Source organism: Odocoileus virginianus, chromosome 6 (assembly GCF_023699985.2).
Source record: "Odocoileus virginianus isolate 20LAN1187 ecotype Illinois chromosome 6, Ovbor_1.2, whole genome shotgun sequence".
NCBI lineage: Eukaryota > Metazoa > Chordata > Mammalia > Artiodactyla > Cervidae > Odocoileus > Odocoileus virginianus.
In genome coordinates, this window is record NC_069679.1 from 6,654,851 (window position 1) to 6,669,263 (window position 14,413).

At 40.8% G+C, this 14,413-nt stretch overlaps 1 protein-coding gene across 1 annotated transcript in view; it reads left to right on the top strand.

Moving 5' to 3' along the window:
- Positions 1-14,413, top strand: part of DIS3L (DIS3 like exosome 3'-5' exoribonuclease) — a 32,744-nt gene that overhangs the window by 2,113 nt on the left and 16,218 nt on the right. The window contains exons 3-6 of the mRNA XM_020876833.2: positions 8,192-8,320; positions 10,043-10,178; positions 12,492-12,668; positions 14,076-14,154. Coding sequence (XP_020732492.2) covers positions 8,192-8,320; positions 10,043-10,178; positions 12,492-12,668; positions 14,076-14,154 — 521 coding nt within the window. The remainder of the gene's footprint in view (positions 1-8,191; positions 8,321-10,042; positions 10,179-12,491; positions 12,669-14,075; positions 14,155-14,413) is intronic.

A 14,413-nucleotide genomic window follows, 5' to 3' on the forward strand; every position in this document is an offset into this window, starting at 1 on the left:
AAAGTGTTTTAAAATTTGAGGCTCCTTTATTGGACAGGCAAATTTCTTTATAAATTTATTTAATCACTTGTGATTTATTCAATGAAACCAGAATTAACTTGTTTTATTTTTAGACTACTGGTATAACCACCAACCATAGTCATTGTATTTGCTAAACAAGAATTTCTGATTGAACTCAGTGTAAAATGCTTGCCTTATAAGTAAAGGAAGAACAGTTTTTCACCTTTTAAGTAAATACACTATAAATGGTTTTGCTTCTTTTACATTGGGAAAAGATTTATGATTTGAACTTGACTGTATGGAAACAGCGTATTAGAATTATACACCCAACCTCTTAACACCCCAAGTTAAGCAGAAATTATGTTTATTCTTTTTTAAATGTTGTAGTTTTTTCAGACGTTGGTAGTAAAAGATGAAGTGTGTTTATTTGTATATGAAAATGATAAGTTGTCTTTATTATATGCTCAGTTCAAAAAAATACACATGTACTAGATTGTGTGCAGGTTTTTCAGATAGAATATTTTTTATATGAGCTTGAAGTTGATTTTGTTCAGACACAAAGATATAAATGTTTATACACATCCAGGTTTAAATGCTGCTCCAGGTGTCGTATTTCAATTTCTGCTACTAAAATCAATTTGCTGTTATAGTGTGAGTTGCTAACACACTGCTGAGGCTTTTCAACTTCTGTTTTCTAAAATATTTTTAATATTAAGGATTGTTTTAAAAACCCCTTCCTGGGACATTTGAAAGCAAAGAATTGGAATTTAAATAGTCTTTTTTTCCTGAACATTTTAGAAGTAGTTAACTTGAAAAATTACTGGTTTTCCATTACTCCATCGTGTCTCTGAATGTACTAACTGTGAAAATGAAAGCTAAAGAGTCATGGAACAGACTCACAGGGTAACTCCCAGGTTTTGGTGAGCATTTTTTGAGCTCCTACTTCCAGGCCTTCTGAAGTACAAAAAGAAGTCTTGGTTCCTCTCTCAACAAACTTGTTGTCTTGTTGGAGTTAGATGCAAGAAGCAAGAAGGTAATTGTGGCATGCCTTGGCCACATGTAAGATGATTTAATGTGGACTGTGCAAAGTGCAGACGTGAACATGGAGTGTGGGAGTTTAAAATGCCTTCTGAAGGGAATAGTTTTGAGACTGGTATCAATGCAGGGAAATGAACATGACTGCTGATGAGAAATAAGAAGCAGCAAAAAGAATGCAGCTTTGGGACTTGGTGCTTTATTTACCCGTTAGGCGACCAGCAGGTGTATTCAGGTTGAAACAGCTAAAGGAAGTTACCTAAGCCCTGAAAAGTGTCATATTTTAAAAGCTAGCTTTATAGTTGATGACAGCCATTGAATGTGTAAGATTCAGGAGATATGCTTGATTAATTTGGCCTTCATAAGTGTTACATGTAAATCATTTGAGTATTTGTATTTAACCACAGGTGGCCTAGCAGAAGTGGTAAAGAACCCGCCTGCCAATGCAGGAGACATAAGAGATGCAGGTTCAATCCCTGGGTTGGGAAGATCCCCTGGAGGAGGGCATGGCAACCCACTGCAGTACTCTTGCCTGGAGAATCCCATGGACAGAGGAGCCTGGCGGGCTACAGTCGATAGGGTCACAAAGAGCTGGACACGACTGAAGTGACTTGGGATGCCTGCGGCCTAGCAGAGGCTCTCTGGTGCTTTGCTTCATTTAATGTTGGGAAAAGTTGTTTTTCAGTTCTTCCTTAGAGATTTTTGAGAGGCTGGTAAATAATTCATTCTATTTAGCATGCTTTTAGGAACATTATTGCTTAGGTAAGTTTTGTCAAGTGAAAATACCTGGTCTACTCTAGTGTCTGGAAGAAGGATGCCTGCCTTTCTCCTTTTGACTCCTTCCTAAATACCATCTGTATAGCATGAGTCTCAGTCTCTTAGTACATAACGTAAGACTGAGATCAAAGTGTTACAGCTGGAGAGGATCTCAGAGGTCAACATGATCTAACTCCCCATCCTACATCAGTGTTACTCAACATGAGTAACAGAGTCAACTTTGTTTCTAAAAAGAAATTCTCATGGATACCCGCCGTTGATTTAGGCAATGGCAACGCACTCCAGTACTCTTGCCTGGCAAATCCTGTGGACAGAGGGACCTGGTAGGCGGCAGTCCATGGGGTCGCTAAGAATCAGATATGACTGAGCAACTTCACTTTCACTTTTCACTTTCATGCATTGGAGAAGGAAATGGCAACCCACTCCAGTGTTCTTGCCTGGAGAATCCCAGGGACGGGGTAGCCTGGTGAACTGCCGTCTATGGGGTCGCACAGAGTCGAACATGACTGAAGCGACTTAGCAGCAGCAGCATTAATTTAAATTAAGTTACTTAAATATGTTTCAACATAAATTTAGGCATAAATCCTCATACCTAACTACTTAATGCAACCCTAAACCCAAATCAGACCTTCAAATTAAACAAAGCTACAAAATCAGAAAACTGCAAATGAACATTAATTTAAGGGGACCAATGACATTGTTTTACTGAAATGAAATCACCAGAGCTGGGTTTAATAATGGAAAGACACAGCCTCTATTGGATAGGCAATGGCAACCCACTCCAGTACTCTTGCCTGGAAAATTCCATGGACCGAGGAGCCTGGCAGGCTACAGTCCATGGGGGTCTCAAAGAGTCAGACATGACTGAGCGAGTAAGCATGCACACACTGCCTCTGTCTATAGACATAGATTCTATATTTAATATGATTTTGTAGCTTGATTTCAATAATATCAATGCAGAAAATGCCTGTTCTCATAAGTATGTTGTACAAAACAGTATGAGGAATGTCAAGTTTTTGATTGGAATAATCACACGTTCTGCCATCTAACAATCCTCAAATGCTTATTTAATGAGAGCTCATGTGCTGCCCTGTAAGGCTGACATCATTCCTGTGTTAAGATGTTCCTCTGTGTACCTGAGAGATTCTGTGTGTCAGAAACTGTGCCAGCACGAGGATACAGTGGGGGGCAAAAGCAGACGTGCCCTTGATGGGGAGACACACACTCAGACACAGATGGGAAGTGCGGCTGTGACAAGCATGCTGAGGCGTGGGGACTTGGCTCAGGAGAGCCCAGACTGGGCACCGGAGGGGAAGCTTTCCTGAGTGAGAGGCCTGTGTTGAGCTCTGAGGGATGTGTGAGTCCCAGGCAAAGAAAGGAGAAAAGCTTTCCAGGCAAGGAAACTGCCATGCAAGGTCAGGGGAGGGAGTACTGGAGAAGGAGGGAGGCAGGGCCCTGGACTGGACTAAGATAGGGCCTGTGGGCCTCAGGGATGTGCTAAAGGGTTTTAAGCGAGGGGGATAACATGATCAAATTCCAATTTTAAAAAGATTACTGGGCCAGTGGAAAAGAGGCTTGGAGAAAAGAAGAGGAGGCACTTGCTTTAGTTCACATGAGAGAGATGGCTGGCTTAGAGACAGGGAGAGAAATAGACTTTTCTAAGAGCTGTTTAGTAGGTAAGATCTATAGAACTTTATAAGTGTATAACAAAATGAAAACATGTCCACACAAAAACTTGGAAACAGGTGTTCATAAGAGCTGTATTCATAATAGCCAAACTATGGGAACAACCCAAATGTCCGGCTAGTAATAATGGTTACACAAAAGGTGGTTTAACCATGCAATGAAATATTATTCAGCCATAACAAGGAATAAAGTAGTGATAAATGCTATAACATGGACTTGAAAATATTATGCAAAGTGAAAGAATCCAGCCACACACATGGAAATCCTATATTGTATGATTCCATTTATATAAAATGCCTAGAATAGGTAAATCCAAGAGACAGAAAGTAGGTTAGTAGTTGCCAGGGGCTGAGTCAAAGAGAATGGGAAGTGACTGCTTGATGGGTGTAAGTTTCTTTGGGGGCTGATAAAAATGGAATTGGATAATGGTAACAGTTACATAACTCTGGGACTACACTAAAAACCATTGAATTGTATATCTTAAAAGGGTGAATTTTATGAATCATATCTCAATAAAGCAACTGTTTTTTAAAAAAAATCTATAGGGTTTAGTAATGGATTTATGTAAGTGAGATAAGGGAGAAGATAGTGTCAAGAATGTCACTAAGGTTTCTGGCTTGTGTAACCCGATACAGAGGGGGAATACTGGAGGAGGTCAGGGGTGGGAGGGTGGAGGTCTTGAGTTTGAGGAGTCTTTGAGGCTTCCAAAAGGGCAGGTCCTGACACCAAATGGCATTGCAGCTGGAAGCCTGGTCCAAAATATTCTCCATTTAAAATGTTTTAAGAATATCACCTAATGCAGGCAAATACTGTTTGATTCCACTTATACAAGGTATCTGGAATAGTCAAATTCACAATCAGAAAGTACATTGATAGATACCAGGGGCTGGGGTTGGGGGGGTGTGCGGGGGGAGAGGAGAATGGGGAGTTAATGTATAAAGGAGACAGAGTTTCAGCTTAGGAAGATGAATAATTTGGGAGATGGATGATGGATGAGAGTTGCACAGGTTGAATGTACTTAGTGTCACTAAACTATAAGTTAAATATGGTTAAGCTACTACGTTTTATATTATTTGACTTTTACCACAGTTAAAAAAACAATTTTTTTAAAAGAAAGAATACAACCTAATATAAATGGAAATAGAAATTTTTGAAATTCTTGTAGAAAACTTAGGGACCTCTGAAAGCAAGTCTAGGAGACCTCACCCAAGTTCTGCAAAAACTGAAGAAGTGCAGCATTGAGTACGGAGCCCACTTCCTTGCACATCTCCCACGGGTTGTGTGACACCCACTTCTAATCCCCAGAGAGAGGAGTCAGCAGGGGAAGGAATGTTGAGTCTGCAGATAAGATCACTATTGAATAAAAATTTTTTAAAAATCAATCTAGAAAAGGTAAGTTTTGCTTCCCCTGAGCAACTGTCTATAGATAATGGAGATTTAGAAAATAGTTTAGCCAGACCAGGGAACTAGGGTTTTTTTGTAAGACTGGAAGTTTTTTAAACTTGAGATCATTTTATTGTACTTGACTATTTGAAACTCTTGTCCTGTCATTCAGGCTAGATTTGGTTAAGGCACTGTGATGTTCTCTGCTGTCTCCATGCAGGATGCTCATATATCTCATTCCATCGTGTGCACCACCAGCCCTGACTAGCAAAAAATATGACTGGATTCTATAGATATGCTATTAAATTATAACCATAAGCCCACATGCCTACAAGAGCCCTTGACTGTCACACTCAGAGTGATTCACTGTTTGTTTCCTGCTTTCGCCATTAATATTCTCATGCCATTTGTTCATTTGTTTTATCTGGCTGATAGGTAGCTGACAAATGGAGGCACACTCTAAAAGTCTAAGGAAAATATATGGGAGTAGAACTTCAAATTCAGAAAATTCTTTTTGCTAAGTGATAGATTTTTCTAAACATTGGCAAGGATTGTCATTTCACTTATTTGGTGCTAAACCCCCCTGGGTCTGGCTTGTGGAGCATCAGGTATTTGGAGAGGACTGGATTCGAGAAGTCCCAGGTTTAGAGTATGGGTGTGCTAACCAATGCAGTGAGGTATGCGAAGCCTAGCAAAAGAGCAACTGGGTTCTGGAAATGTCAGAGTTTGTCCCAGGACATTTGTATCTTGTGCTTGGTTCACTGTTGTAGCAATGGGTTGTGAGTTCATTGACTCATTTAGAAGAAATTTTTTGAGTACCTGCCGTGGGTTAAGTACTAGAGATATAAGGAGGAAGCGTGCTATCTGCTCTCTCAAGCCTTCTGTCCCCTCTCTTTCCTCCCTGGGGCCCTTTGTCCACTTACTGCTCACCCATCCTTCAGGTCTGTTCCCTCCCTCCTGGGTTCCCATCACACCCTGCGCATTGCCTTTCATGGCACTTATCCCACTGAAATGGGTTGTTCTATCTTTTTTTGTGGTTTTATTTTGTTTTGACAATTAGTGTAGCTTTTTTTTTAATCACAGTAAAATATATATAACATAAAATGTACCCCTATCTAAGTATACCATTTGGTAGCATTGAATACACTGACACTGTTGTAATATGCCACCTTCAGAAATTTTTCATCTTCCCAAACTGAAACCCATTAAATGTTAATTTCCCGCGCCCCTCCCCCAAGACCTGCACACCCCCCCACACCCCCAGACAACCACTGTCCTTTCTGTCTCCATGTATTTGGCTCCTCAGGGAAATACATATAAGTGTAATCATACAATACTTGTCCTTTTGTGACCGGCTTGTTTCACTCAGCATAATGTCTTCAAGGGTCATCTGTGTTGTAGAATATGTCAGAGCTTCTCTTTTAAGGCTGAGTAACAGTCCATGGTATGTATAGACCACATTTTGTTTATCCATCCATCCCACTGTAGACACTTGGGCTGGTTTTACCTTTTAGCTAATATGAATAATGTTGTTATGAACATGGGTGTGTAAATATCTCTTTAAGATGCTGCTTTCAGTTCTTCGAGGTCTGTATCCAGAAGTGGATTGCTGGGACATGTGGTAGTTATAGTTTTGACTTTTTTTTTTGAGGAATGGATGGTTGTGTTGCGTTCATCATGAGCAGGACCATGCAGACGAAGGGCAGCATCAGGGATATCTTGGTGGTTCCCCTGAGGGCATTCAGCGGAGCACAAAGGAGTTTACTAACTGGAAGGTGTTTAGCTGGTATAGTGCAGCCAATACCTGCACGGAACTCAGGTGCTTTATTAGGGATATGGCTAAAGGGAGCAAAAAACTGGAAGAGATCAGGAAAAGCAGGCAGTAATTTTTCAGTATTTTCTCTGAATTAATAAATTTCAGGTGTTTATAAAACCTCTTCTCAATTTTTTTATTGCTTAACAAGAATGGTACTCATTTAAAAAATTCATGCATGACAGAAATGTGTGAAGCAGAAAGTGAAAGTCCTTGCCTAAGCACCTGGTAAGGAGGGTCTAGGTCTTGTTAGCACAGTGATGGAGACTCTTCTATGCATATTCTAAAAGGTTTTGAAAAATTATTTTAAGTGTATCTTTGTGAAAGTGGGAAAGTTATAAATTTAATATGTTCTAGGCATTTCCAGGAGAAAGGGGCAGCTTTTGTTTACACAAATGGAATTCTATTAAGGAAAGCTACCATTCACATAAATGAAGCTGAATCCTTTTGTTCATTAGGACAGTTTTATAAGTTGTACTTAATGATTCTTTTTGTTGTTGATTCCTTTTAAAGTGGCTCAAAATTAGAATTACTGAGAAAGTAAAATGTGTTTCTTGTTTTCCAGCGAAGTGTTGAGATGATACAGATTTGATAGTTAGCATTTATTTAGAGGAAAAAAGTTGAAATTCTGCCTTTGCTCTAATGAAAAGACTTATTTTTAAAAACCCATGGTGGCAGGCTGGAAGTAGGAATGCAAGGACACAAATTTTTTTATATTAAAGACCAGTCGTCTACCTTGGATAATTTATATGTTAATTTAACATCTGATTTAATATTAATCCATTTTAAAATAAATAATTGATTTCCTTTAAAATAATTGTGAATATTATATATTTCATATTACCAAGACAATTGAAAAGCACCTTCTTAGAAACTGACTTAAATGAGACTTCACATTTTATTTGCTTTGGCTGAGATTCACAGGAAGATCTCCTGATGGGGAAAAACCTTAAAACTTTCTGTTAGTTGTCTGACAGATGAAGCTAGCCTTCATTCATGTAAATGGTGTGGCTGCATCAATAAAATTCACAGATAAATCCCCAAACTTACCTTACCTGCCTTTTCCAGGTCTGCCAGCAAAAAATAAAATGTATTAATACCCAATGCCATTTATGGAATAAAGTGAAGTACAAAAATACAGCCCTAAACTCTGCTTGCCTCTCTGTGAGCCTTTGACTAAGGGGCTGTGTGAGGCAAGTTCGTATAATTATGTAATAAACAGCCAGAGGTCTCAGAAAGGGAAAGGGATGTAGAGGAATTTAATTGATCCACGAACTAACTAATGAGGCTCTGCCCACACCCATTCCAGCAGGTGAAATGGAGAAACAACAGCCCAAGCATATTGCACACACCAAGGCCAATATAAATAAGTGTTTCTTGGGTTTTAAATAATCAATCTTTCACTCTAAAATACCTCATCTTTTTTGAACCTTAGCAAGAGCTGGCAGGAGATGAGTACATGCTATGTGAGATTCATTCTTCTTCTCTGTGTCACAGACAGTATAACAAATTGCGAAATCTCCTAAAGGATGCGCGTCATGATTGTGTCCTCTTCGCTAATGAATTTCAGCAGTCCTGCTATCTCCCTCGGGAAAGAGGGGAGTCCATGGAGAAGTGGCAGAGCAGGTATGGCCCTGAATAATAGCTGGGTTTTCACCCTATCAGCTTCTTTCATTTCTCTATCACTGGTTATTTGGGAGTTGATCTAAACAGAATGCCAGAACAAACCAACAATTATTCTGGAACTATGATTAATACTGAAATGCTTAATGTGTCAATATTCTAGAGATGTCATTTGAATACAATTTTAGAAATTGTAATTAAGGAGATACAGGTGCCTAGAGTTAAGTTTGCCCCAGGCCCCTAAAAGCTAATAGGATCCAGAAGTCACAGCTTTAATGCAGGTGTGTGGGGGGCGGGGGGCAGGGAGAGGTCCTACTTTTAAGCCAAGGTCATTTCACTTTCTCTGATTTAAGTTGCTTTAATATCCCCACCAATCTTACTAAACTGAAACTCCTAGTTTCATTCTAGTCAAGCTGTTTTAGGAAGTGAGGGGTCATAATTGAGTCCACCTAAATGCAGAGCCCTGAGGCAAGGACTTGGGAGATGAGTTGTTAATGTAAGAAGCAATTCCCAGAAGCAGGAGTGAGGAACTGGGGAGAGTGATGCAGAGAATGAGGGAAACCAGTAAAGAATGTGTTACAGCTGAGGGAAACTGAGGCTCTGTCTGCTGGGAACCTCTAAGAAAGAATGCAGAGCGTGCCCCAGAAGTCACCTCCAAGGGTGGAGGCGAAGGCACGTAGTTACCGCTTTAGCTGAGGGTCATTCCCAGAGGGTGTTAACTCCAGTCAGCACGCCCTTAAGAAGGGATGGAACTGTCACCCCGCTTCAGCTGAAGTCAGAGGCAGCCTCAGGGTGCAGGTGCTGGGCACCCATAGCTCCTGCTACACTCTTCTGTAGAAGGCAAAAGAGACTGTAGTTTTAAAATAGCTTATCCATACAAAATAGTTACATCATCTTTTTCCTTGTAATTCTTTGTCTGTGTAGCCATTAAATATTTAAATTCTCTAAAGCAAAATAAGCACTGATATATACTGAGTCCTTAATGGACTAAGTTCCCACAGGGCTCAACACCAGAAAGGGAAAAGCAAATCTTTTCCTAGATTGGGTCACGTGTGAGGACTCACACTTACTAACTACACAGCCTTGCACACAGTCAGTACTGAGTGAATATTTTTTAATTCTAGAACTAAAGGAACCTTACATAGCATCTTCATTTGCAGAAAGGGAGACAGATGCCTATTGAAACTGACTTTCCAAGTCCATCCACTTCATTGGAAATATGATCCTTTCTTGAATACGTTCTCCAGACCTAGACTCCATTTTCAATTCAGATTCTCGTCAGGAAGATTTTCAGACATTTCACGTGGTACCATGTTGGATTTTGTCTTTACTGGGTTATGATCTTCAGCTACTTGCATCCAGTCTACTTTTGCTCTTAGCCAAAGGCTTGTTTGTGGTGCTATGTGGTTCATCCCTCTAGTTAAAATGTGTTAATGGTGGCAGAGCCTCATGGTTTCTAGGCCATATCAAGAAATGGATGAGGTTTCTGTGCTGCTTGGATGTCTTAGAGAACAAGAGATCTCAAGCACTTTCTGATTCTTCTTATCCCCCAGAGGACCCAATTCAGGACATGTTTATAATGGGTGCTCAGGAAGTATGTGTTGAATGAGTGAATGGTTGTCTGTATAAACCATAGGGTAGCAGATTGAAAGCCAAGTATGAAGTTCTGATCAAGAGCTTGGGTTTGTCTGCCTTGGGAGGGCTCATGTGCCCCTTGCTTTCTAGGAGCATCTACAATGCAGCCGCTTGGTACTATCACCACTGCCAGCATAGGATGCCCATCGTTATGGTGACAGAAGATGAAGAGGCAATTCAGCAGTATGGAAGTGAAACAGAAGGAGTGTTTGTGATTTCCTTCAAGGTATTTTCAGCTGGGTTGTGTGTGTGTGTGTGTGTGTGTTCACTTCCACAGTGGCGCTCATAAGGCTCTGGATCCCTTTGGCAGTACAAAAAAGGGAAAATAAAGAATGAAGACTTTAAGAAGTTCCATGTCTTTATCATTCTCCACCTAATTAATCTTATCTTTGGAAAATTTGGGCAAATTCCCTGTGACTGTAAGGCCTACAGTTTCTAAGACGGCAGACCAGTAAACCCCTACTGACAGTGAACACATGTTTAGAGTTATAACAATAATACTAGTAGTAATGATAATAGATTGAATCTTATAAAATTGCCAATATTCTGTTGTTTTTGACTTACAAAATGGCAGTTTTACATGGTTCTACCTAAAAATAATAGCCAGCATTTATCTATGCCAGGCACTGTTCTGAGCATATTATTTCACTTACTTCTAACAACAACCCTTTGAGACAGGTGTTAATATCCCCATTTTATCAGAGAGGAAACTGAAGCCCAGAAAGTTGCTAAAGCAACTTGCCCAAGGTCACAGAGAGAAAGTGATAGAACTGGGATAAGAACCCAGGCAGTCTGACTCCAAAGCTCTTAATCACTATGCCCTGTTGACTCCAAAACTGTTTTGCTGAATATACACAAAACATAGTTTTAAAGGTCAGTCTTCTTTTTCTACTGTTCCACTGTCCCTCACACTTCTTTGCTTCTGACCTTGGGCGTGGGTCAGTAAGGGTAAAGGGAAGGGTGACCTGTGATACTACTTCTGTGAAGGCTGTTGGACCAGCTTGATGTCCATGTAACAGACAGGAGCGGCATTATCAGTGACGGTTTTTTGAGCTTTCTGACCAACACAGTCCTCCTATTTCTTAGGTACCTTTTTGGAGAATAGGATGTCTGTTAATCTCTCAAGAGATTACTGGCCACTTCTGCACGCCCAGTTGGTCGATCAGGTTTCAATGGTGAATATTGTTTTTTGATTCAGAAACTGGAATGAGGCCCTCCATTACCCCTGTCAGTTTACAGAGCGTCTAGTTGGATTTTGAATTGTAGATCCTATAAAGGTTCCCATGTGCATGTATTGCTAAAGATTTGCCAATAGAATTTTCTTGGCCCTGCTATAAAGAAAAAGTGTTCTGACATGCCAGAAAAATCCAGGGGCGCTGGATATTAATGGCAGTGTCACTTATTTTTCCTGTTGCAATACATCATGTCTTGTTCCTGCAGGGGACAGCTGACTAAAATTACGTTTTTCTACTTTTTGTGAAAATTACTTTTCTCTGTAGCCCAGTAGCATAGTACAGTTTGATTTTGTATAGCATTTCCTAAGCAAACTGTGTAACCGAGGGCTTTGTAGCAGTGTATGATAGCAGAGAAAAAGAGATACTGTGAAGTTCAGATGAGCAGGAAGCCCAGAATTTTCTGTGGAGACTTGAAGGTAGATTGGAAGGAATGAGGACAATAAATTCCTCTTGAAGAAGTGAGGGCGTGTAGCCTGGATGCAGGAAGTAGATAAAGCACAGGCAGCCTCACTACACCAGTCTCCTCTAGGTGGTGACCTTGGTGTCTTATCTAGGGCCTCTCTGCAAGTTACACCAAGAAGTACAATAATACTCAGTAATGTTCTACTTGGAGGGTACCCTGACACTTGTTTGGGAATTATGTTTCATACTAGGTCGTCACATTGATAGAGTGTCTCCACATGAATATTGTGACTATATCTGTATAGTCATAAAAGAAGATGTGGTCCTCAGGGAGTTTATGAGGCTGGAAAGCCTAACATCAAAGAACAGAAACCTCTTTCCTCCTCTCTGAGCATCGGAGATTGCCTGTAGGTTGAGGGAGGGGAGACTCTGCCTTATTATACTTTACTCCTCACCATTTTTTGCCAGGTTATTTAGATTTCTTATAAATCTCAAGCATTTCAAGATGAAAAGAAAAAGTGCACATGTAGGAGCTTTTCCTCTCCATTCACTGGGGTCTCCATTCACTGCAGCAGTGAGATCCCTGTAAAGACAGGCAGCCTGGACGTGTGCACATACTTGCATGATTGTGGAGAGTGAGGGAGATCTGAAAATGCAGAGTGATCAGAGGGCAGAAGCATTCCACAACAGGAACAGCCTCCCTCAGTTCCATGGGCAAGGCTGCCGGGATTAATGAGATGGTAGAAAATGAACCGGTAGCATGAGGCTTGGGAGGGTACTGCCCATTTAACACCTCTTCAAAACTGAATGCCAGCAGTTCCTATTGGGGAGTTTTCGTAATGCTGCTTTAACAGAATCTTTATCTTCTGACCACGTTTCTCTTGTGCCTTTATTAAATGCAGAACTACCTGGACAATTTTTGGCCTGATTTAAAGGCTGCCCATGAGCTCTGTGAGTCTATCCTTCAGTCTCGACGAGAAAGAGAGAATGAGAGTCAGGAGAGCCACGGGAAGGAGTACCCAGAACATGTACCGCTGGAAGTGCTAGAAGCCGGCATCAAGTCTGGGCGCTACATCCAGGTGAGGGTGGTGGTGAAGAGTCAGCATAGGGCCAGCCAGCGTGTTTCCTTCTCTTTATTTAGCTCCTGTCCCAGGCCTCTGATTTCAAAGGCTGTCAGCAAGATGGCCTCAGTAAGCCAGAGTCGCCAACGTTCAAGGTGATGTGAGTCCCCTCCGCAGGCATCACCCTTGGGTTCGGAGCCATTCTCTAGTGTTCTTAATTAGGTTACGTATGAAGCATCACACGGGTGGCCTTTAAATGCCTCCCGTGGGCTTCCCGGGTGGCACAAGTGGTGAAGGAACCAGCTGCAAGTGTAGGAGATGTAAGAGATGCTGGTTCGATCCCTGGATCAGGAAGATCCCTGGAGAAGGACACGGCAACCCGCTCCAGTATCCTTGCCTGGAGAATTCCATGGACAGCGGAGCCTGGTGGGCTGCAGATCATAGGGTCACACAGAGACAGACACGACTGAAGTGACTTAGCACGCACGTCACTGGGAAGGAGAATATATTTTTGCATTAAGGTCTAGAGGTTTGGCAGAATTGTAAAGTTGTTGAAATTTGGCTTCCTCATGCCTTTCCCATTTTCCTGCCCCTTTCAACTGTGTCTGTGTGTTATCTCAGGACCCAGGACCCAAATACTATCAGGGTCTTGAGAGGAAATCAAGATTATTATTCAGATTTCAACAGTTCTCTGTGCTTTACTGTATGTATGTGCATGCCTGTGTGCACGCAGACAGGTTTATCATGTGTAAATTTGTGCATTTACCACCACAGTCAGGATACAGAACTGTTCTGACAAATATCTTACATACAGATTTTTATATAGGTTTAGGTTGAACCTACCACACTAAACTCCCTCCCTAAAGTGTAGGGTTTTTTTTTTATTATTATTTATTTATTTGTGGGATCTTTGATCCTTGTTGTGACACGTGAGATTTTTAGTTGTGACATGTGAACTCTCAGTTGCAGTATGTGGGATCTAGCTCCCCGAGCAGCATTTGAACCCAGGCCCCCCTGCATTGGGAGCAAGGAGTCTTAGTCACTGGACCATTAGGGAAGTCCCTGAATGTGGGTGTTTAAAAACTATATCTATTGGAGAGGCTAATGCTTCCAATTGATAATGAAGTTTACAGCATCCCTGAGAGGATATTTTGGGGAAGAAGATATTTTAAAGATTGCTCATCACTTAGATAAGATAAATCGTAGCCCTTACAATACTTGGTACAGTTAAGAGTAGGTCAAAATGACGGTACATTCTCTGGAGAAAATAAACATTGGTGATGAATTATTATTATTATTCCTAAAGAAAGGGATCATAAACCTTATAAGAATATAATGGGGATATTTTCCTAAAATTTTTGAGCTGTACCTTTTGGAGGTTAAAACAGACAGGAAAGAAGCTTTTCATATTGATTTTGATTTTAGGGAACTCTGAACGTCAACAAGCACAGAGCACAAATGGAAGCTTTTGTTCGACTTCAAGGAGCCAGCAGTAAAGATTCAGGTTCAGTATAACCTTACATAAATTTCCAGACTGCTTTTGAAAGCAAAGTTGAGATTGTCACTCCATATGAGCCATGTGAGATATCCTCAGATACGCTGGTTGTGTGGGGTCATGGGCTGTGTTTTTTTTTTCTTCCCTAGCTTTTTTGTCTATAATTTCTGATTTTTTAGTAATAACTCTAAAAAATGGTAATAGCTACTCTTTTATTGAGTGCTTCCTATGTATCAGATACTCTTCTAAGCACTTAAAGTGGGTATTG